General features: G+C 41.5%; 1 protein-coding gene across 1 annotated transcript in view; it reads right to left on the bottom strand.

Annotated features, from left to right (window-relative positions):
• The window catches only part of NETO2 (neuropilin and tolloid like 2), a 31,575-nt gene extending 11,759 nt beyond the window's left edge, over window positions 1-19,816 (bottom strand). Inside the window, exons 1-7 of the mRNA XM_086468824.1 lie at window positions 19,313-19,816; window positions 18,088-18,886; window positions 6,619-6,675; window positions 4,987-5,127; window positions 2,800-3,048; window positions 409-432; window positions 176-303 (exon numbers count right to left, since the gene is read on the bottom strand). Coding sequence (XP_086324950.1) covers window positions 176-303; window positions 409-432; window positions 2,800-3,048; window positions 4,987-5,127; window positions 6,619-6,675; window positions 18,088-18,886; window positions 19,313-19,816 — 1,902 coding nt within the window. The remainder of the gene's footprint in view (window positions 1-175; window positions 304-408; window positions 433-2,799; window positions 3,049-4,986; window positions 5,128-6,618; window positions 6,676-18,087; window positions 18,887-19,312) is intronic.
• Window positions 19,817-21,497: the final 1,681 nt, after the last annotated feature.

Genomic DNA, 21,497 nt, shown 5'->3' with positions numbered 1-21,497 from the left:
ACTTGCTGTATAAGTTTAATTTCAGAAACAATCCTCTCTCTGGATTTCCTGAGCCACTGATACATAATTCATTTCAGTGAAAGTGAGACATTATGCAAATCACAGCTAGTGACTATTACCTGTTACTAATGACCTGAAAACCCATTATATGCTGAATGATATGAATGAAACCCACCTTAGCATTTGGAGTAGCTTTAATTGTCCATATGCAGTCAACTGCTTGTCCTGGTTTTGTTTTTCCTTCTTGTTCTACTTGACTGGAACGTACTATTCCATCAGCTCCTGAGAGCTCAAACTGGCAGTCTAGGGAGAAGGGATACCTTGCTGTCAAATGCAATATGATATTAATTCAAAATTTCATGTATAAAGAAATTGTTACTGTAATACCTGGGATGGGATTCAAAATACCTCCTAGGTAAGTGAAGTCAGGATCTGTAATAGAAAGAAGTTATAAATCACAGGGGCTATCAGTGCTTGAGAATCACTTCAAGGTCTAGCATAATCTGAAGATTATGTCCATTTCTTATTATGTCACAATAAAAATTGCCAGCAAGTTTACTGAATCAATTGGAGGGTACACAGACAATTTTTTTTAAGATGATAACATTATTCCACAATGACTGACCTCCTCTGAATAAGGTAATTGTATACTGACAGCTCAGATTTCCAGCGCAATACCAAAATTTACTGTTTGGTATCTTACTCCTACATTACATTCTGAATTTAAGTATGCCAGTTTTCACTGGAGCTCCACAAGAACACATAGGATCTTTTTGTGTGCATCATCTTCATCACCGTCCTGTCTGTCTAGTTCTGAACAATTTGGACTGCTGTAGTTTAGTAGAATATATATCAACGCTTTTAAACTGCAATTACTACAGAATACAAAGAAGGGACAGTCCAATACTAAAGATACTTTTTCCTTGGATACTCATGCCTCTTCTATTAGGCCAGGCAGTACAGTTCTAGACATTGTTTATGAAGGCAGAATTTCACCTTGATTGCTCCTTTATCTCCTCTCTTCTAAATGTGACGTGTAGGTAGTGTATGTGTCTGTAAAATAGACTCTAGTAGTATACTGTGAAGTAAGAATATACTTTTCCATAATGATTAACCGGTCGTACTTGACTTTACTGGGACTAGGACTTGGCTAAAAATGAGTCTGTAACGGGCTGGGATGTCCAAGGCTTATGTTTCAGTGATCAGGTTAGTGTTTCCTAACAAATCAGCACAGAAACTTGGAAGATGCAGCCATTCACAGCTGTGGCATAGAAAATCACCACAGAAATCACACAAATCATAGTGTGTGCATGTGTGTGAAATGTTAAGTCTATACAAAGAAAGCACTAGTTCATGCAAAAGCGCATGCCTGTTTTGTACAAGACTGTCTTCCAAATGAAGATCCAGAATTTGGCTCTTTCTGTGACCCTCTAAATGTTTTTCTGTATAGGGAGTTTATCACTTCTCCTAAAAAGGCGTCAGTCATGAGCTTAAGGCTCAGTACAGTTGAGAAAATGCCTTTTTTGCTCTCTTCTGTTTTAGTTACCTATAGTGAAAACTATGAACAGTATATGAAAAATTTTGTGAGATTTTCAACCTTCTTTGTGAATGGATTTTTTTTTTTTTTATGAAGTCGGGGTGTATGTGCACGTCTGCTTCCATTTTCCCAAAATATTTTACCACACTCCATGTAAATGCATGGGAAAGAAAAGGAAAGAAAAATATCAGTTCTTCAGTTGCTGCAATCTGTTGTGAAAATAATACACAGTTTAAATGTATATCTAAAGTTCCAGACTGGAACTAGGCTAAGTTAGTTTTGAAAGTGATGTTAATGAAATTGCTTTGGAAGTGGGTTTAGCAAGATGCATAAGTACAGTCCCTAGGAAAACATTTTAGCACACTATTGCCAGTGGACTGGTCACCATACTAATCTGAAGAGTTTCCAAGTATATCCCTAGCAAGGTATACAATTCTATAAGCAGCAATATATAATCATGTATAGTCTTTTCATGTGCTGTGGGGATAAAGACCAGTTGGGTAAAGATGATGTTAAAAAGTTATGCCTGTGTATACATTTATAGTTGTAGCAGAGCTGACATTTGTGTATAGTCTTTTGTCCCAAAGGACAATAAAATGCTGATGACTATACGTATGCTATCTATGAAGTACAGCAGTCAAGTATTGCACAAGGACATCGGGTCAAATTTTCTTGCAAAAAGAATGCCCTGCCAGTTTTAAGTGGCCCCACAGAGCAGATGTACTTTTTGTCTCTCTTAAGGCACTGTCAGCATATTATCCTCTCCTTCGTACCCTGTGCACTACAGAGTACTTTAAGCAAAGAACAATTTTGTCATCTGAACCTGTGGTTTTAGGGAATCTAGTTACACTGAGAGCTGATGCTTGGACTGTATAGCTATATCCTCTGGCTTTTCAGAATGTTTTTGTCATAGAGTCTTATATTCCTAGAAGATAGGCTGTTGAAAATGCCAGCTATTTGTGCACATAAGTGCTCTTCCCATTACTACCACTGGTGAAACTGGTACAAGTTAGAGTTACAAACAGGGAAGCTGCTAAAGCCTTTAGCATGAACAAGATCAACTGACTTCTTCACTAGCAAACTATAGACCTGTAATTTCCTTCACTCAATTTTCCGAAGTGGTTTTAGTCCAGTACGCTGTAGGATTAGCATCGTAAGCACTTATGATAAAATACAGCTCTAGACTGCCAGCATAAACACATCCACAGAGTTCAATGGAAGCAGATGGTCATTAAGTTGGTCAGAATTTTAGGAACCTTTACCTGGTATGAATGAGTACTTTGCTTGAAATCCCTTTCCTTCCAGCTCCTCATCAGAAGTAAACTTGATCCACATAAATCTCCCTGTTGATCTAATTAGTGCAGGACTTTTCAGACCACAGTAACGATTAATGAGCGGAGAGAAACCAAAAGGTCCATCTCGAACCTCCAGATGATCAAACCGACATTCAAATGAAGGTTCTATGTAATACGGTTCATCAAAGGTCAACTCAATTCTTTGTCGTGGAGCAGCTAGACATAAAAAGTCAAGCAAAAGATTAAATAAAGATCTATATAACAAACACATGCAGACATGAAATAATGAGACAGGCCTCCAAAACAGCAATATAAAAAAAGAAGCTGGAAACTTCCCAAAATACATCTGGCAGTCTGCTACAAAAACTCAGATACTCTGTAATGAAAGTTTAAAAAATGATTGTGTAGAAGATACTTTTTCATGGAATTTTATGGAATTTTTTTTTGCTTACTGATCTTTATTGTTAAAAAGTCAGAAATAACATAAATTTAATGCAGTACATGTAACAGGTATTAACGTATATGCAAAGGTATTAAACCAAGGTTTAATATTAAGATATAAATTAAAGCCAGCGTTCTGTGAAAGCAAAGTACGTAAAAAAGGACAAAACATTGTGGGATGCAGAAAAGAATGGAAAAGAAAAAGACACGAAGAACTACTCACTGGTGTATTTCCTAAATGTTAAGCCCAAATTTGGAGATCTTTTGGCAGGACACATAGTTTATTAGAATGTTCAGAGAAGTGTAAATGCTTCATATATACTTTATTAATATGCAGGTGACTACAGATGTTGGTAAGTCTGAACCAGTGACAGCCTAAGGTGAGGATTTGGATCAGACCCCTAAATCCTGACGAGACACAGCTGTGGCTACTTTGTGACTTGACTTTCACATCTGCAGTTTGGAACCATGACTTTATATATGTGAAAGCTTTAGTGCTTCTTGTTCTTGTCATCTATTGAGCTACATGAACTTTCAGATACTAATTGGTATCTGGAATGACAGCATTAAAGAATCACATGCTGTCTGCTTCTTCTGAATGCAGAAACCATTTACTCATGTACCTCTAACACTCTGTTTAGACCTCATGCCTTATTTAGACGAGTTAAAAACATTTGTTTGCACATATTGGCAGTGGTCTGCAGGAAGGACCATATCTTAGCTAGAAATTGTGGAGGACCTTGGTCTCACTCGGGTACCCATAATGTTTCTGTATGAGGACTGTGACGACAGAGGCCTGGAAACTGATTCTGTGCCCCATGGAAACTGCCTTGTGCAAGGGAGATCCAGCAATAGATCTGGTATGTCTGAACTCTGAAGCTGGCCAGGGTATCTGCTCTCCAGTACCTTCAACAGCAAGGAAGATGCAAAGCTCCAAATGTGCATTCATAGAAGTAGAAATGAGGGTGTCTATGAACCAGTACTATACTGTACAAATAAAAGCTCACTGAAACATATTACTTGAAATATTTCAATTAACTGATAAGAATCTAATGATTAAGCTGACTAACGTTTTTAGCTGACTTAAGTGGGTTTTGTGTTCATTCTAGTAGAAGAAAAAAAGTCCCAAGTCTTGCAGCCTTTATCCAAGACATTCTCATTAGAATGTGTTTTTATTCTAGTTAATGAGGGTTTTTTGTCCTCATCACATTATTTTAATATTTAAAAGTGACCTCAGCAGTGCTAAAATCTCTGTATTTTCAGTACAACGCTATGGCAGTCAGATGTGTCTTCTTTATTAATAAAGGGCAACATAAAGATGTTCTGCTTGTGAGACAGACTTAGAATAACACAGTATGTTCTGGTAAATGCTGAAGATAGTCTTCAACCATGTTTTGTAGTTTATTATCAGCAGTATTGGAAGTGAATCTGTGCCTTTTTAGATTACAGATCTGATGCTGCTTTTTCTGTCTGTGTGGGTACGTCTTATTCTGTATATATATTCTAATTCCTGAATGTTTGCATTTTCTATTAATTTGTTATTACTTCAGAGAGCAAATTTAGCTTCTTGTTCAACCAAATAACTGCAGAATTGATTACATTACCAGTACGGCTATACAATACTTGACAGTATAGCCAAATAATACAGTTTTAACAGTTCGGGATTACCCATTTAACAGTAAGATTACAACAAAACAGAAATACACCATGTACCTTCCAAGATATAGATGCACTCTTGATTTGGTGGGTACATGTTAGGGTAATTTGGTGAAGCAAAATGTCCTCCATTACTTGTCCGTACCCAATTGTCACACTGGGTAGGAGGAATGCGATTCACTCCAATACTTTGCCCACCTGAAGCAAAAAAAAAAAAAAAAGTGATCAAATACATCTTGCCTGCAAGCATGCAAATTTGATTTTATGAAAGTAAAACACTGACATAACGCAATGCATATTCTCTAAAAGGAGGAGGTAATTTATTTTGTTTGAAAACCCTCTTCTATGCCACTTGTTAATATCTAGCTAGGAAAATCTTATGTTTAATTTAGTGATGTGGTATATGCTAAAAGAGATTACAGGTTTTGAATATCAAATATGTCCAGTAATCCTTGGGAAGGGAGGAGAGGGAGTGATTTTTTTTTTTTTTACCCAAGTCAGTTTAGGTTTTTCGATGCTCTTCTTTCTAAGTCAAATAGTCACAGTGGGTGCCAATACAGCAGCATTATTTTATGGTTTATGTCTTCTCCATTCCTATGTAAAATTAATCCAAAATATTTGTTACCTTTTTCTATTTTTGCTCCTGATTCCAGAGTATACTGAAGTACCTGGCCCTTAGGCTGAATATCTATTTACAATAATCTGTTGGAATACAGAATGCTTATAACAGAATTAATTATAAAACGTAAATAAACTAAATAGAGCAATGGTAGTTAATAAGATTACTAGCAATAGGTAGATTGCACTGGTAGCTAAGGGTCCCATTTGAGCTCGAAGCTATTCTTCTGGACGTACAGGGAAATATGATCCTTGACTGAGATTATGCAGTGCACTAAGGTAGTGCACCATGCTGGACCATTCACAGGAGCTTTGTTAGTTCCAACTTCCTTATCCAAGGAGAAGGGAGCTGGGAATACTGTGATCTCTCTGACATTCTTCTTAAGTACCTTTGGCCCTTCTCCCTGGTATCAGCAGAACTGCAGAGAATAAGACACAGGATATGTGGTTTCAGCTAGATTTTTCCTAAACCTCACAATGTTATTTATGCAGTTTTTCTTTGCAGACCTTTGAGAGGAAGTCCATGCTGATACAGGTCTTAGCTGCCTCCTCTAAATTACATCATTACATCAACTTCTACTGGTATCTTGGCAGCTTTTTGATTTATGGGGGTGAAAACTTAGTCTCTCCTGCAGAAATTGTTCAAGGAAATTCTGTAGGTGTCAGTTCAAGGAATTAATCCCACATATGAGAAAATAATGTTTGTGCAACTGATGCCTTCCCCACTCGCAGGCTTCAAAAATGTCTGTGGGTGGACTTTGAAAAGCTTGTTGTCAGATACAGAAAACATGAATTTCCATGGTGTGTTTTTTCTCACCTCTAAGGTCTAAAACCATAGAATTTTAACTGGGTAAGTGAACTTTACATGATCTTTGTGACTAGGTGGATTTGTTCAATTGGAGAAAAAATGCAGTAAATAGGGGGGAAACGGAAAATACTGGAATTCATATTTGTAATTCAAGAGCTATTAATACCGGAACACAAATACTTCCCTTCACTTATATTGCTTAATAAAAAATTATAAAACAGTTACATTTTTTTGAAAGAAAAATCATCAAACCAAAATTGTACCTTGAGTCTTCTGAGCCACGGCAATCCCTTCCACTACAAGGATTGTTACTAGAAACACTGATGAGAGAAATTGGACAGGAAAAACGTCAGCAATTTGCCATTTTCTGCAGTCCCAATTCATGCAAATCCTAGAATCACTAACCAAAACAACTCAGAACATGCAAAAATACGTAACTCATTTATGTGCTTTCTTAAAATTTCAACTTTAGGAAACCAGTGCAGTCTAAGTGCACTGTCAGTTCTTCCAAGTTCCTTAAGAAAGCATATATAAGAATAGCAATTTGTTGTTTCAGGGGACTTTAAGAATATTTTCTGGAGTATCTACTAATTTGCAAGTATTTTATAAAATTACATGGTATCTATCTTCTATGTAACTTTTACACCCTGAAATTGAGATGTTTCACTGCTGTATTGAACCATATTTATGCTAAAACTTCACTTGCACAGCATGTACAAAAGACTTCTTTAGCTTCCAAGAAATTAATCAGGACCACGGGAGACACTGCATGATTTTATCCCTACATGGATTTCACGAGCACTATAGAATTGTGCTTGCAAGACTGGTTGTTGCGATGCTGCCACACCACCAGTGATTTCTGCAAATGATGTAGCAGTAGAAAACGAGCAGATACGAGTTCTAACGATGGAGAGACCTAGTCTGAGCAGTGACAACAGCTAGGTGTGGATGCTGTTAGGATGTACACTGTTGCAAGCACTCTGGTTTTCTGTTAGTCTCTGTTGTTGGTACATGCTGGTGTTTTCTAGATTTGAACTGACTAAATATTGGACCTGTTAAGGATTCTGTTAAGACTTTTTCCTCCAACCTCTTTCTTCTTTCTCCCTCCCTCTCTCCCACCCTCCCTCCCTCCCTCCCTCCCCTGAAAACAAGCTGTCTAGATGGTTTTGCTTTTGGCCTTTCCCTTACGTTTACCCTTTCCTTGCACCCAAGAAGGGTCAGTCTGAACAGCACATATGAAAGACTCCGTACTCCACTATTCATCAACAGTTTTAAAGCAGGCTTAATGTCCAGATTTTCCTAAAATGCTTTGTCTCCTCAAATTGTTAGGGTTTACCAGGAAGGGAAAAGAGAATGAAATAGAGTGTATAATTATGCCACTCTTCAAATCTTTAATTTGCTTCCCTCTTGAGTATCTCTTCAATTGTGGACACACATCTGGGAGAACTAGCTAAGTAGGCTAGGACTCTGCCCTGGACAGAAGCTGGCTGAGGAGAGATAGGATACAAGTTATAAAATCACGAGTGTCATTGAGATGGTGAATAGAGAGCAACAATTTGTTGTCTTTTCCAATACAGGAACCAGGGTGTATCGCACAAAGCCAGCAGTGGCATGTTCAAAGTAAACAAGTATTTTTATTTTTTTTAAATAACATACTTCATAACGCATCCTTGAGGTAGAAAATTCTGATTCAGAAACCCCTTAAGCCAGAAGTTGTTGGAAGTCTGGGATAGTATTTAGGACAAATATAATTTGCTCTACTTTTGTACTCTTTCTCCTTTTATATCTCTGTGAAAGAAGATACCAGGCTGGATGGACCTTTCATTTGACCTGGTCTGGCCTTTCCCATGTTCTTAATCTACTTGTTAATACTAAGTCAGATAGGCATGGCCTCAACACGGCAGGAATTAAAAAGATTTCAGCAGGAATTTTATTGTGACATTCAAGAAGTTAATTTTATTTTCCCAGTTCCCTCTTGTTGCTCAGACATTTTAGTGGCTCGTGCTGAAATGGCATTTTCTCTATCTGTGATTTTTCCCTGTGTTGCTGTTAGACTTTCAGCCCTTTGGAGAGTTCCAGAGTGAGCATGCACTGACTGTGAACTACAGTGATCTTGACTGAACTCATCTAGATGCTACTGTAATGTTGGCATAGATATATTATCTCGGGGAAAGACAAAAGGAATCAAAGTCTGCCCCTGAAAGTGTCCATCTAGCACTTGTGGTTTATTATGTATGTTTCTGCTGCCCTTTCTTCTCTCTACCCATATTAAACCAGACTGTGTATCATTACGAGGCTTTCCTAACCAACAACCTTTTTCCCTTTAAGCAGAGTTCACAACTGTGGGTGTTCTAAAATACCATATGGGTTTTGCAAACAACCGTTATGTTCCTAGAAACTTGGTTGATTTTTAGAGATGGATTATGAGGTAGTAGGTTAAGACTTCGGTAGTTTTGCAATTTCCATCTTTGTAATAATGCTGCATTTTCATCAATATTAATATTCTGAAAAATATACTTCATAACTGTCATTATACCAACACAAAGTATCAACTGTTAATCAGTGCTGACTCGCCCTACATTGAAAATACATCTTTCAGAAGAAAGTATCTAGTACCTATTACTGGTCTTCAAGTTATGGACAATGACTAATCTAAAGACTTTAAAAAGCAAATAAAATAAACAAATATCCCACCTTTATTAACATACGATTGACATTAGTTTTCAGATATTTTTAGGTTTTAGTATTTCTTACATAGATGCTGCTACTTCAAAATGATTTGCAGTTTGGTTTTGCTGCTTCTGTGTTTAAGCTGTGCACTCAAAGATCCGAGTTTAATTGCATCAACTTACAATGCATTTGTACTCCTGAGATCATTTGTCCCTAACAGAGAATCTTTGTAGTGGATATAAAGTTGTCCATCTATTTTCTTTGCTTTTTTCCTACACTGGTTTTGGAGCAACACTTCAAAGTTAGCTTTTATTGCTAAAGTAAATGCAGTTTCAACAGTCCTATGTAAATCATGTGTCAGTATGTTCTTCTACTGAATTAACCTTTCTTAAAGATGTGCTCTGCCCGCCTGCTGTTTTGCAAGGACATAGCAATCTAACTTCTTGTGCTGCTTCTTAAAATGTGAAATGGGCTTTGTCTATTTTTCTTAAAGCAAACAAAGACAGAAATATGAGTAAAATAAATACTTTCATGACAGAATTAACGCAGAAAGTAACTTTCAAGTAACAGTGGAAAAATCTGGGGGTTTGTTGGGTTGTTTTTTAGTACAGCTATCTACTATAGCTAACACAGTATACCTGTTTTTTTTTCTTTAGTAAGCATGTATGTTTATTTCAGTGATTGTGCTCTCTCATACAGATAGAGACAACATAAGAATACATGTTCAGTTACGCTAACCAGTGATTTCCCTTCTTGAAATGATGCAGAAACAAGCCTCCTAAAAGGACTTCAGAAAATCTGATTGGCTTTCACTAAAACCTGTGCCATTTCTATTAACAGTCCAGAGCTGTGTATGCATGTGTAAGTGCAAAAGAACAGTGCATATTTCCAGCAGAACAGCATGGATATGCAGGCAATTAACAAAGATAAATGGGCTGAATATTTGTCTTACTGTCTTCCTTTTGTCATGTTGTATGGATGAGTGGATATAGTAAGTGTGGGCCACCTTCTCTTTGTTCCCTGCCCTTTTCATCTTCTTCATTTTTAATCTCTTCCATCTCTTGCCTTTCTCTGGCAATGCCTGTCCTTCTCACGCTCTCAACAACTCTTAAAATGTATTCAAAGCCGCCCAGGTAGCAAATGTTTAAGGGCCTTCCTTTGCCATTACTTTTATCCCGGGTGATAGCATGATAAAGAAAAGAGGTGTCTGACTAATACTCTGTATGTGTGCTGTCCTTATCTCTGTGACATTGCTAGCAAAAAGGTGGAGAGAGGACTTATATCTGTTCTTCCTGAGAGTACTGGGCAGGGATGCCTGAGGTAGTATTGCCTTAAACTGCATGCACTTACATGACACAGTATAGTGTGAGATAGCAAACAGGATTTTTTTGGCTGAAAACAAGGCCTATCAACACTCAGGATGAAAGGAAAAGAAAGAAGGGGAAAAAAATCAGTCGGTATATTTTTAGACCTTTCAGACTGCTTCCATTAACCCATTTTTGTATGCATGTTAAAAACAACAAAGCAATCACTTGGTATTCTAAATTCATACTGCTTCCTGGAAAAATATTTTCGAGTCTCAAACACTAATTTGGACCATACAAGTCAGTGAGAAAGAAGGAAGATGTCCAGGGAAAAGACAGATCCTGTAGGATGGTGCAGTGGAGAGCTAGGGCTGAACCAGCACCCTTGTACTGCATGTGGGGACAGAGACACAGCAATTAGAACAGACATGAGATATCAAACTACTTTCACTAAAAGCCTTGTAGCACTTTCAGAAGGATGAAGAATAATCCTTTTAAATAATATAATTTCTGATAAACTGAAATTCAAATTGTTATAATGCACCTGAACTTTCAATGGGACACAGTATTCTTCTGCTCCTTCTTTTTTCCTCTTTTAAAGTCTATTACATATCACTGTGACATGACTGTTCTTCAGTGTGGTTGAAAGATAACTCTAGACTTAGGTCTATTATTCTGTTATGGTACAGAAAGCTGAAGTAGTAAGTATCTACAAAAATGCCACTTGAATGTGGCTAGCTAATGTAAGCAACAGCACAAACAGTGCAGGATTGCATGACTGCACTGAATATCAAAGGGACAGAAGGATGGGTTTGATTGTTTTGTTTTTAATGGAGGAGTACGGTGAGAATTCTCCTAGAGGACACTAAAATATGGGAGGCTGACCTTATAAACTTAAAGAGATATTTATTTGGTAAATATAATAGAGGTTAGTGCTTCTGCACCTTATATTGAGCTTCTACTTCATGATATGTACACTGTAGAAGAGGCGATCTTAAAGCCAGCAGCAGCACAGCCACTGAGGCAGATAGATTAAGAGGGGCTTCTTTTATTCATGAATCTGGTACTTGCTACAGACTTTTATTCCACTAATTATGATGCATACATTTGTACTACCATTTAAAGCTCTGATAGTTTTTACCTGTGTGAACATTAACTAGAAATAAAGAGAAAGCAGCAAGCTTCTGTCTCTGTTTTTAAAAGAATCAATTTTTCATTTTCTTCACTTCTTTGCATGAAATATTTTAGATCACATAGCCTGCAGACAGCTGTATAAATTTTTAAGAGTGAAGACACTAACCATACATTGCAAATTCTTATTACTATTCTGTTGTCAAAATAGACTTAAGGAATAATATGAAAGAATCCCCCAAACTGGTGTAATAAACTATGCATTGTTTGCAGAAGTCAAGCTTTTCTTTGCTGGCATTTCTTAAAATTCTCTAAAATTAATCTAAGCTGCAAAAAAATGTGTTAATTCATGCACTGAAGTATATAGAGATAGATTCACAAATGAGTGGCTATTTCTCTTTAAAAATAAGAATACTATAGTTATTTCACAGTAAATGGGTGCTCAGCCTAATATTGAGAAATCAGTGTGTTGCTTATAAAAACAGATTTAGGCTGCAAATCTGACATATGCTTGTACTTTCTGGTGAGATGCATTCTTCAGATTTCATGGGATACAGCACTACTCTGAGCTCCCTGTGGTATGTCTTTCCTCTGCTTTTTCTGCATGCTCTAGGGACCTTCACATACAGAGAAAACAGACTAGATTTGCTGTGTGGCTCCGAGAGCAGTGTCTGTCTTCAGTGATGACAGTGGGGATCTATGCATGCAGGGCAAGCTGAGGATCAAACTGGGGAGCAGTCATGCACAACTGAGAAACAGTGAAAAATTCCACCGATTTTTTTAAATAAAGACTTAATCATTTAGAGTATTACACATTCTTAGTATAGCAGCAGTCAGAATCCTAGGGATAAAGACGACAGACATTGCTTAAAGCAGGATTCACTGTTTTATCTCTGTCCTGTACTCCCTGGATTAGGCAGCACCTTGTATACATATAGTCCAAATAGACAGTAATTGGCAACACACAGGTCACGCATGTTAGAAAATCTTGCCAGGATGCCTGCTTCTTTCTGGCAGATACAGCCTAGAGCAACAAATGCTTGATCTTAATTATATACTATGTTTTGCCTTATGGGAATGAATCTTTTTCTGTCTACTATTCTTAAACCTAGCTCTTGGTTTGCCCCCTATGCTAAAATTAATGTAACTTCCAGTAACTGCTAATCACAGTATCCCAGCTTTTTTCCCCACATATGTCTAAACATGAATGTTAGCTATTAATGTGGTGGGGACATTTGTGATGTCATATCCTATCATTCTCTGGCCAAGATCGTATGTACAACATAAATTACTTATATGTGATTTGGTTGCTTTTAAGGACTCTGAAAAGTATAGGGTCCCATGATGTCAGATGCTGCACAAATTCAAAGTAACTGACCAGTCTTCTTGTAAAGAACTTCTGCAATTTAGACAGACAAGGTAAAGTGTCCCGACACTCTGGATTTTATGTAATTGTGTGGTCATCTCTTCTTCTTTCAGAAAGCTAATTAAGTGCATTTCTGATTCAAGCCATTTTTAGCTCAGAAACACAAACTGAAAATTCCAGAGAATGAGATTTTTCTGTCTCTTCCTAGCATTTGGTGACATTTGCTAATCGATAAAACGAATACTGGATTGCATCTGTCGCTGCTTCTTTAGGCAAACAATTCTATTGCTGAGGATGAAAACACAGCAGTTTTCAAATCCCACATGCTCTTAGAGTTCATAGTCTGTATATATTCCCTAATCTCTTGTGGTCTCAACAGGACATTTGCAGATTGGTAAAATGAGTATCAAAGAGCAGTTAAGATGGCTGCCTATAACTTAGCCTATTAACAGCTCCAGTGATTTGCTCATCTGGGAATATACTGCAGGATTGCCACAGAATAAAGTTAACAGAGATGAAGATGTGAATCAGCCAAGATGTATTTTAGCTGTTTGTCTTACCCAGAGCATGCTAGTGGACCTGCCAACACATTTTTAATCCTCCTCACACAGACTTGATAGCAGAAGTGGGCTTCACCAGCTATTAATGGTGACTCTAGAGCCTAAGATCCAAATCTTGTTAGCCATTAGCATGCCAGCAGGATATCTGAATGCACTCAGGTCTGCTCTCAGATATAACAGTTTCGTCTCACTCCAGCTGTTTCCAGTAGGGATTCTGCTCTTTAAGATTGCCAAAGAAACAAACTGGGAGTCTGCATCTCTACAGAGAAACCAGGTTAACTGATTCAGGAAGTGAATGCAGTTCTCCCATGTCCCTTTGATCAAAGTCATCTGTAGAACAATTCATGCTTGGATGGACCTGTGACAGAGTCCCCTCCAGGTCTGCACAAAACATTTAACATTTCTGATCCCTTCCTCCATTAGAAATGTATAAGCAGCTGTGGGCTGCTTCATTTTACCAGTTGCTCCACATCCTGGTACTTATAATCCATTCCTGGGTATGTCTGCCAGCAAAACTTCTGCCAGAAGAATGGTATTTTTCATTTTTAAAATAGAAGCTTTCCTTTTTATATGGAAGATCTTTTCTCATCTCCAAGCTGTGTGCAGAAACAGACTGATGAGAAGACTGCATGTGCAAACCATGTTGATGAGGGGTTCCAAAAACCTTATTAAAATATATACACTGACTTCAGTTCTGATGGTTCCCCTCTAGCTGACAGAACTGATCCTGCTGTACATAACTATTCTGAATACATCTTTCTCAGAAACTACTTATTCCTAGAACACTTGGATAGCAACACTTTTGATTTAAAAATAGATCAGATTGTACCAAACTTCATCTCTTGTTCTTTACTATCAATATAGTGTATTTTTCAGTGGAAATCTTTTCAGGAATGTCTGTTACGGAATTAATATTAGAAATTCTGCTGTCTTCTGTCATGTCTGACAACAATTTCTGCACAGAGTATAAATAACTATTTTTTTCTTGCTACTCACTCTCAGTCCCTTAAAAAGAGATGCTGAAGAAGCAGGTTTTGTGAAATGTATTGTTAACATATTGGCAGTCCTTTCCTGCTGCATAGTGGGTCAGCTTTGTAGTAACAGAAAATGGAGTGAAGCACAAAGATAAGGTAAAAGAAACTTGGAACTTTTTCATGAAAAGTTACCTGCTGCTTTTCTGTTGAAAAATTTACACTCCCCACTCCAATCACTGGCAGTACTGAGGCAGCAGTTGTCAGTCATATATGTATCAACAGAGGCAGCAAGCTACTTAAGTTGTCCAAGACTGTAAGTGCTTCATTAATTAAAAAAACAATTTGGAGTATGTAAGGCAGAAAACCAGCAAGTTTGTTTTGCAGTGCTAGAACCCCAATTGTATCCAAGACACTCTAATTAAGATTTTACTTCAATCCAGATCAGCATGTCCATCACTACACGTATAACCTGTTTTGTATGTAAACATGTACAAGAGTATACAGAATTTCTGGTGTAACTGCAGATGTTTACCAGCTCTCTTCACCATTCCTGCAATGAATTATATTGTGAATTTCTGACAGGTTCATAAATGATGAAGAGCTTACAAAGTTTCATTTTGGATATAATTTTTATGTCTGTATCTCTCCGTGAATTAAACCTTTGGGAAGGTGTTGAAAATCTTAACTTTTTCATTAGACAGGGATACATAATTCAATAGCTCCTTTAGCTTCAGTCCAGTGTTATTCTGTACTCCAGCTACAACGATATACCTGATTTATACACTGAACTTTTCTAGTATCAGTGTAATTATAACCAAGTTGCTCTGTAAAAATTTTAGCAGTCGCTGTCAACTGTGTCTTAGGAAAACTGAGTTAGTGTTTTTGAAGCAATGCTACTCTGAGTGGTGCGTTTTGGGTATCAAGTTTGTATATGGCATAATATATACAAGCCATAATACATGCCACCAAATACTTTCCTTGTTTATAACACAACAGCTTTTTGAATCCTACTCTACAGTTACTTGAGTTACTACCGCTTAGCGGTGCAAGCTGCTTGGTGCTTAGCTTTCTTTGAATGCAGCGGAAAAGGTTGCAAGTAGATCCTGGTTTTAAGTAAAAAATGAAAATCTGACTTACACTTAATACTGCCTTTGTCAGGGCCACTGTAGTCTCTACAGTCAGTACTTTGTTTTTGGTTTCAGTGGACAAATCATTAAATCATTAACAGATTTTTTAATTACCTTTTTTTTTTTCTCTGATCGTTTTTAGCTTTTTGGGCCATTGTTATACCTTTTCATTATGGAAACAGGAGGCCGTAATTCCTAGCTTTTGTGTGAAAGGAAGAATTACTTCCTAACACTACTTGTTTGTGCGAAATTAGCTGTTAAATTCATGCCAAAATGCAAATGAGGGGGCTGAGCAGAATGGCAGGAAGTTAATCATAGTACTCCACATTCTTGCAACCTGCCAGAGTTGGAAATAATTCTGTACCTCATTGGAAGGCTGGGAATGTCAACTTTCCAGAAGTAGCAGTAATTTGTCCAAACCCTGGTTGCTTGTTGAATTATCAGGACAGAAACTACAGAATTCTCTTTTGGGCTTTTTAAGTTACTCCAATATATTAACTGAAATAGTCTAAAACTAATGTACAATCAGGATTTAACTTATGGGTTATGTTTTTTTTTTTAACAAAATAATACCATATGGAAATGAAAGAGGGAGCATATTTGAAGAAACTCTTAGCAAACACATTTTAGGGGAATAGCAGATATGAGGAAATTTGAGATAGACATATTTACTTCCAAAGCATAACAGGAACATGGCTTTACTAAGGAAACAGCTGCTTTTCTCTCTTCCGAAGAGGAGGGTTATAATGCTTTATTGATGTAGAGCAGTTGCATTTTGCAAGCTGTGCTAGGATTAAAGAATTATTCTGGTGTGTTTAAAATCTCATTGAGAACTGACGATGGGAGGAAAAGGCTTTGTCTTTAAACAGCCAAAATGCAGTGAGCACCTTGGCCTCCAATAGGTTACGTATACCACTGAGAAAGCAGGGGGGTATTGGCTGGACTCCACTTCAACAAAACCTGCAGTGATTGCAACCTCAGTGCTGCCGTGGTCCACCATCACTTCCACTCAGCGCTACTGGCTGGTAGATCTGGATGTGAGCGAGTAATTAATGTAAGATGATAAGATTCAGGATGAGACTTTTAAAAGTTTTGCTGAACATTATGGAGAGAGGCAGTAAGAATTATATTAAGATGTTTATTTAAATCAGCCCTTATTATTGGTAGCTGAGGAAGAACCAGAGTAGTTCTGAACAAGCATAACAGAAGAAATCTGAACTGCCGCAAAGCGAGTGTGATGGGCTTGCTTCTACCCTGAGGGATACAGCCAAAAAATACAACCTTTGTGGATGACAGAAATGTATATATACATTTCATGTTAAGAACGGAAGACTAAACTGTTTCTAAGTATTATTAAAAGAGATGACTTTTCACAATATACTGAGCCTCACTGTACTTCATAAATAGTTTAGCAGAATTCCCCCAGTTCTGCACACAAAGCTATTTGTATGGAGAAAAAAAAAAACCCTAAAGCCACTGTAGGCAGAGTTTCCATGAAGAATTTAAGATGCAACTTGTAAAATATGGAGGTTTACTTTGAATATTATTCCAAACAGTCTCCTTTTGGGATTAAATCTATATGCCTATTTATAGGAATCTTTTTTTTTTCCCCATGTGATTAGATGTAATAATTGGACTGTATGAAGACTTCTAGTGAAGAAGAGATAAAAGGGAGTGTATGATGCTAAGTAATGATGGGTTGCTTCTGTAGTCGTGGCAAGTGATGCATTTAGAATACTAACAAGTTATTGACTAATGGCTTTGTGCAATATATAGCTTATGAATAACACAAAAAAACTTCCTGTAAAAGGACTTTTTACCCGGATACTAGTGTGATTATAAAAGATTGGCATGAGGTCTATTCAGGAGAAAACCTGTATACTCACATTTGCAGCAATCACGTATTTCTAAAATGTAATTAAACCTGCATATGTAGAAAGTAATTAAGAAGCAGAAATGTCAGTTGTATTTTGCAGTTGTTTTTATAGTGGTTTATAGTATTTAACTATGTTACTTAAAGAGAAAGTAGAAAAATAAAATCTAAATGCCTTTTCTCCCCCATCTAAGCCTTATGTTCCTGTGTTACCTAAACTCAGAGGATGGTTAACACCTATATAGAGAGACAAACATTTATTGAGACCAAGTATCTTCTGTCCCTCAATTATTATGCTAATAAATTACAAATACTTATTGAAACTCTCAAGGCATCTGTCCTTCAGGCCAGAAACATGGGACTTTATGGGCCATGGAAACATTCTGGATTTAAAACTGACTTTAAAACTTTCATACTGTGGGAGGACATCAATGCGTATCAGAAACAGTTCTCCAGTCTGCAGTAATGCCTTTTGGCTTCAATAATGCAAGAAGATGCCCCAAAATTTCCTAACAGAACAATTTAATAATAATAATAAAAAAATCCCTGGTGGTTCAGGTCTGCTATTGCTAAAGATAACAGAATGCTGGAAATAATCTCTTGAGGCACAAGGTTAACTGCCATGTCTGGCTTCATTTTCTAAAAGAAAATCCTTGCCCATTGTTGAGCTCTACAAATAATTCCACAGACAAAGGAATGCTAGGATGAGCCTTCCTCAGTTGTTTACCTCTGAACCTGAAGAACTTAGAAACAAGATTTAAAAGCCTCGAGAGGAAGAGAAGCACAGGTGCATACCGGTCCGGCAGTAGCTCGTGACTAACGTGACTGATTTCGTGAAAACAGATCTTGCTCCCGATAACAAGTATGATAACCTGATCACTGCTCGGCAGCTCGTTCGGAGAGTTCCAAAAGCCGAGTATTTTTACTGTGAGAAGACTGGAGCGTAAGAAGCTCTCGGTGTGTCTCGGAAATACGCGGGGCACTGGGGCAGGGTGGCTGCCACCGTGACCCACGTTTCTGCGGGCTGGGACGCGCGCACACACACACACACACGCCCCCCCCTCAACCGAGGTGCCCTCGCCGCCCCTCCGCGCCCAGCGGGGACGGGAGCAGGCCGGGATGGCTGTGGGTTCCCGGCCCGCCACGGCCCCGCGGTGGGCGCCCGGCAGCGTCCGCCTGCAGCCCCAGCCGCTACCGGCCCCGCAGCGCCGGCTTTCGCGCGGGGCAGACCGGGACCGGGGACCCGCCAGTCGCCCCGCCGGGCAGCGGTGCGGTGGGGCGGCGTGGGGGGTCAGCAGCCGCCCGGGAGGACCAGCCCCGGCAGCAGCGAGGCGGCCGCCCCTTGCGCAGCCCCCGTGCCTCCCGTACCAAAGTTTCCGCTGGCGGTAGGAGGGCGGCCGGGGCAGAGCGGGGGCCGCACGGGCCAGCCGAAGGGGCGGGCGCCTCCGGAGGTACCGCCATCTCCCCTCCGGCGGCGCGCGGGCAGCTTCTCCCGCGGAGGGCGGCGTGCCGCCCGCGGCTCCTACCTTCCAGCACCGAGCAGAGTTTGTGCAGGGCCATTGTCTCCCGGCGGGCCGCGGCGGCGACTCTGCGGCGGCGATCACCGGCGCTCCATGGCCGCGGCCGGGCGCGGTGGCGGCCCCCCGCGAGGGCGCTGTGGCCCGCGGCTACGGCTCGGCCGGCCCCCGCCCGCCCGCGGCCATGCCCGGCGCCCCCGCGCGGGGCGCGCTCAGCCTCCGCCGCCCGCGTCCGGAGCCGCCGCCGTGCTCAGTCCCATCTAGCGTGGGGCGCGGCGGGCTCCGTCGGGGCTGGCCTGCCCCCGGGGGGGACGGACACTCCCCGTGAGGCGGTCTGAGCGCGGCTCGGCAGCTCCCAGCCCGACTGGAGAAGCTGCCAGTAAATGAGGCTCATTTAAGATGTGAGGGGTGTTTGCCTGGATGAGCCGCTTGTACGCATGTGCCCGCCCCCCACGGAGCCCCGCAAGCCGCCGCAGGCGGCGGGGCCGCGGTGCTCCTCCCGTCCGGGCAGGCACAGAACGGGGGAGGCGGAGGACGTGGCGGCGGGGCAGCCGCCGTCCTCGCCCCGTCCCTACGGGGAGCCGGTAGTGGCGCCGTTGAGACACGCCGGCTCAGTCCCCCGCCGTGCATCATACCCCAGGCCCCATCCTCCCGGCCGCCTGCTGGGATTTTCCCGTCAGCGGAGAGGGGCCCGGCGGTGCTGGCCACCAGGAGCGCGTCCGTGGCGACCCAGGCGGAGGTGGAGCGGGCGAACAGTGCGGTCCCCCTCCAGGACCGGTGGCTCGGGTGAACCTGAATCCCGGCTGCCCGCCTTTGTTTGGGATCTGCGTGGGGTCCCGGTGGGGTAAAAGGGAGCCGGTCCTCCCCTTCGTCTTCTGTTCCTCCCCTTTCGCCCCCTACTCGTGGCAGAGCGCCCGTGCGGCTCCAGCCGTGCGGCATGCCCAGCTGCCTGCCGGGCTGCAGCGTGCTGCCTGCCGCTCAGGCGCCGGGGAGAGCCCATCACGCGCTATTGTGCGGCTGTTGTCTGACAGGAGTGACAGCTAAAATGGAGCTATTACTTTACAAGAAGTTAATAAAAAGGCGCACTTAGCCTGCTGCCTGCGCTGGCTCCCATCCCTCTGGTTATCCATCACATCGGGTTAGCTTGTGAGGGGCGACGTTACTTAGGGAAAGGGCCGGGGGGGGGGGAGGCGGGGGGCAGGTGGCGGTGTCGGGGGAAGGGCTCACCGCCGTGCAGGGCGGGGAGGGAGCGCCCCCGGCCAACAGATCCCGCCGCGGGGGCACCCCGTGGCAGCGGGGGCTTTGTGTCCTCCCGGACGCCTCCGAGCTGGCGATGGAGGTGTGTAACGGCGTGAGCCGCTGCTGTTCGGACAGCCGGGAGCACGGCCGCGAAAGGTTGCCGTACCGATAGACTACGTGTAAAATTATAGCGACACATGTAAGCCCATTAGAGGTTTTTTCAAATCTCCCATAGGCAACACAGGTTGAAGAAGTCAGGGTTATTTCATACAGGATGTCTTTTCCCTGGGATTGCCGATTAGGCGAGGCTGAGACCTTTTGCTCAGGATGCCGAAGTATCGGAACAAGATGATGGTTAGATCGTGCGCGAAGCGCGTTGCAAAGCTTTGCGCAGCGGGCAGGAGCGGTCCGAGCCCTCCCGGCCCCTCCGCCGCAGGGCGGCGGGTCTCCCGTGCCCGAGAGCGGGCTCCAGCCCCGCCCGCGGGATGCAGGGGGTCACGTTCTCCACTGGAGTCCGGTCTTGCCCCTACCGCGGTCGGGCACAAGGGTGCAAGCCTGACACCACCCCCACCCCCCACCCCCCCGGCACCCCACGCGGAACTCCGCTGCCCGAGCTCAGCCGCTTTACGGAAGCAGTGTGGACCCCCCAGGCGCACTAGATTTTGCAAACACTAAATGAAATCCGTAACTGCAACTTGCGATTCGGTCTGCTTAAGGAGTAGGGCCGCTCACTACAGTCTCGAACATGAGCGTGAAAGGTGAGGCTCTGATTTCCTTGCGGTTTGGTGCTTTGTGTTTGAATGTTAAATTCTTTCTACGATGTTCAAAGGTCAGCATATCCTGTTAGAAAAGGTCATTCTCTTGCTTCAGATTACCAGTGGAATATTTCAGGCTCTTCAAGTCGATGTGATTGTCAGTTATGGCGAATTGAGCAAGGAGGGACCGAGGAGCAGCTGGGCCGAGCCAGAGCGGAGCCCCGCGGGGCTGCGTGTGCGGAGGTGGCACCGCTCCCTCCCGGCGCTCCTCCGCTCTGCGCAGCCACGGGGCGCTGGCGAGACCCGGCGAGACCTTGCAGGAAAGGTCCTGAGCTTTTCTGGGTATTAAAGATCCATTTCAGCGTTCTAAAAAGCTTGATGAAGTATTAAGCTTGATGCTCTGGCAAAATTCCAGGTTACATAATTATATTATTCCGCTTACTCGAATTGTCCTTTCAATTTCAAATAGAGATGATACAGTCCTTCTCAAAGGGTAGCTTTTCCGTGAATTGTTAAATAGCTGCTGGATTCCAGCAGTGGATAAAGCAGTTTCCCTGTGTGCACCTCTTAACCATGTATTTATAGTGGCTGAAATGATGAAGTGATGAAAAGTTAAATTTCATAGT

The sequence above is a fragment of the Leptosomus discolor genome, chromosome 8, assembly GCF_034619465.1.
Source record: "Leptosomus discolor isolate bLepDis1 chromosome 8, bLepDis1.hap2, whole genome shotgun sequence".
NCBI classification, from domain to species: Eukaryota; Metazoa; Chordata; class Aves; order Leptosomiformes; family Leptosomidae; genus Leptosomus; species Leptosomus discolor.
The sequence above is the reverse complement of the archived record's forward strand: the minus strand, read 5'-3'. Positions and strand labels throughout refer to the sequence as shown.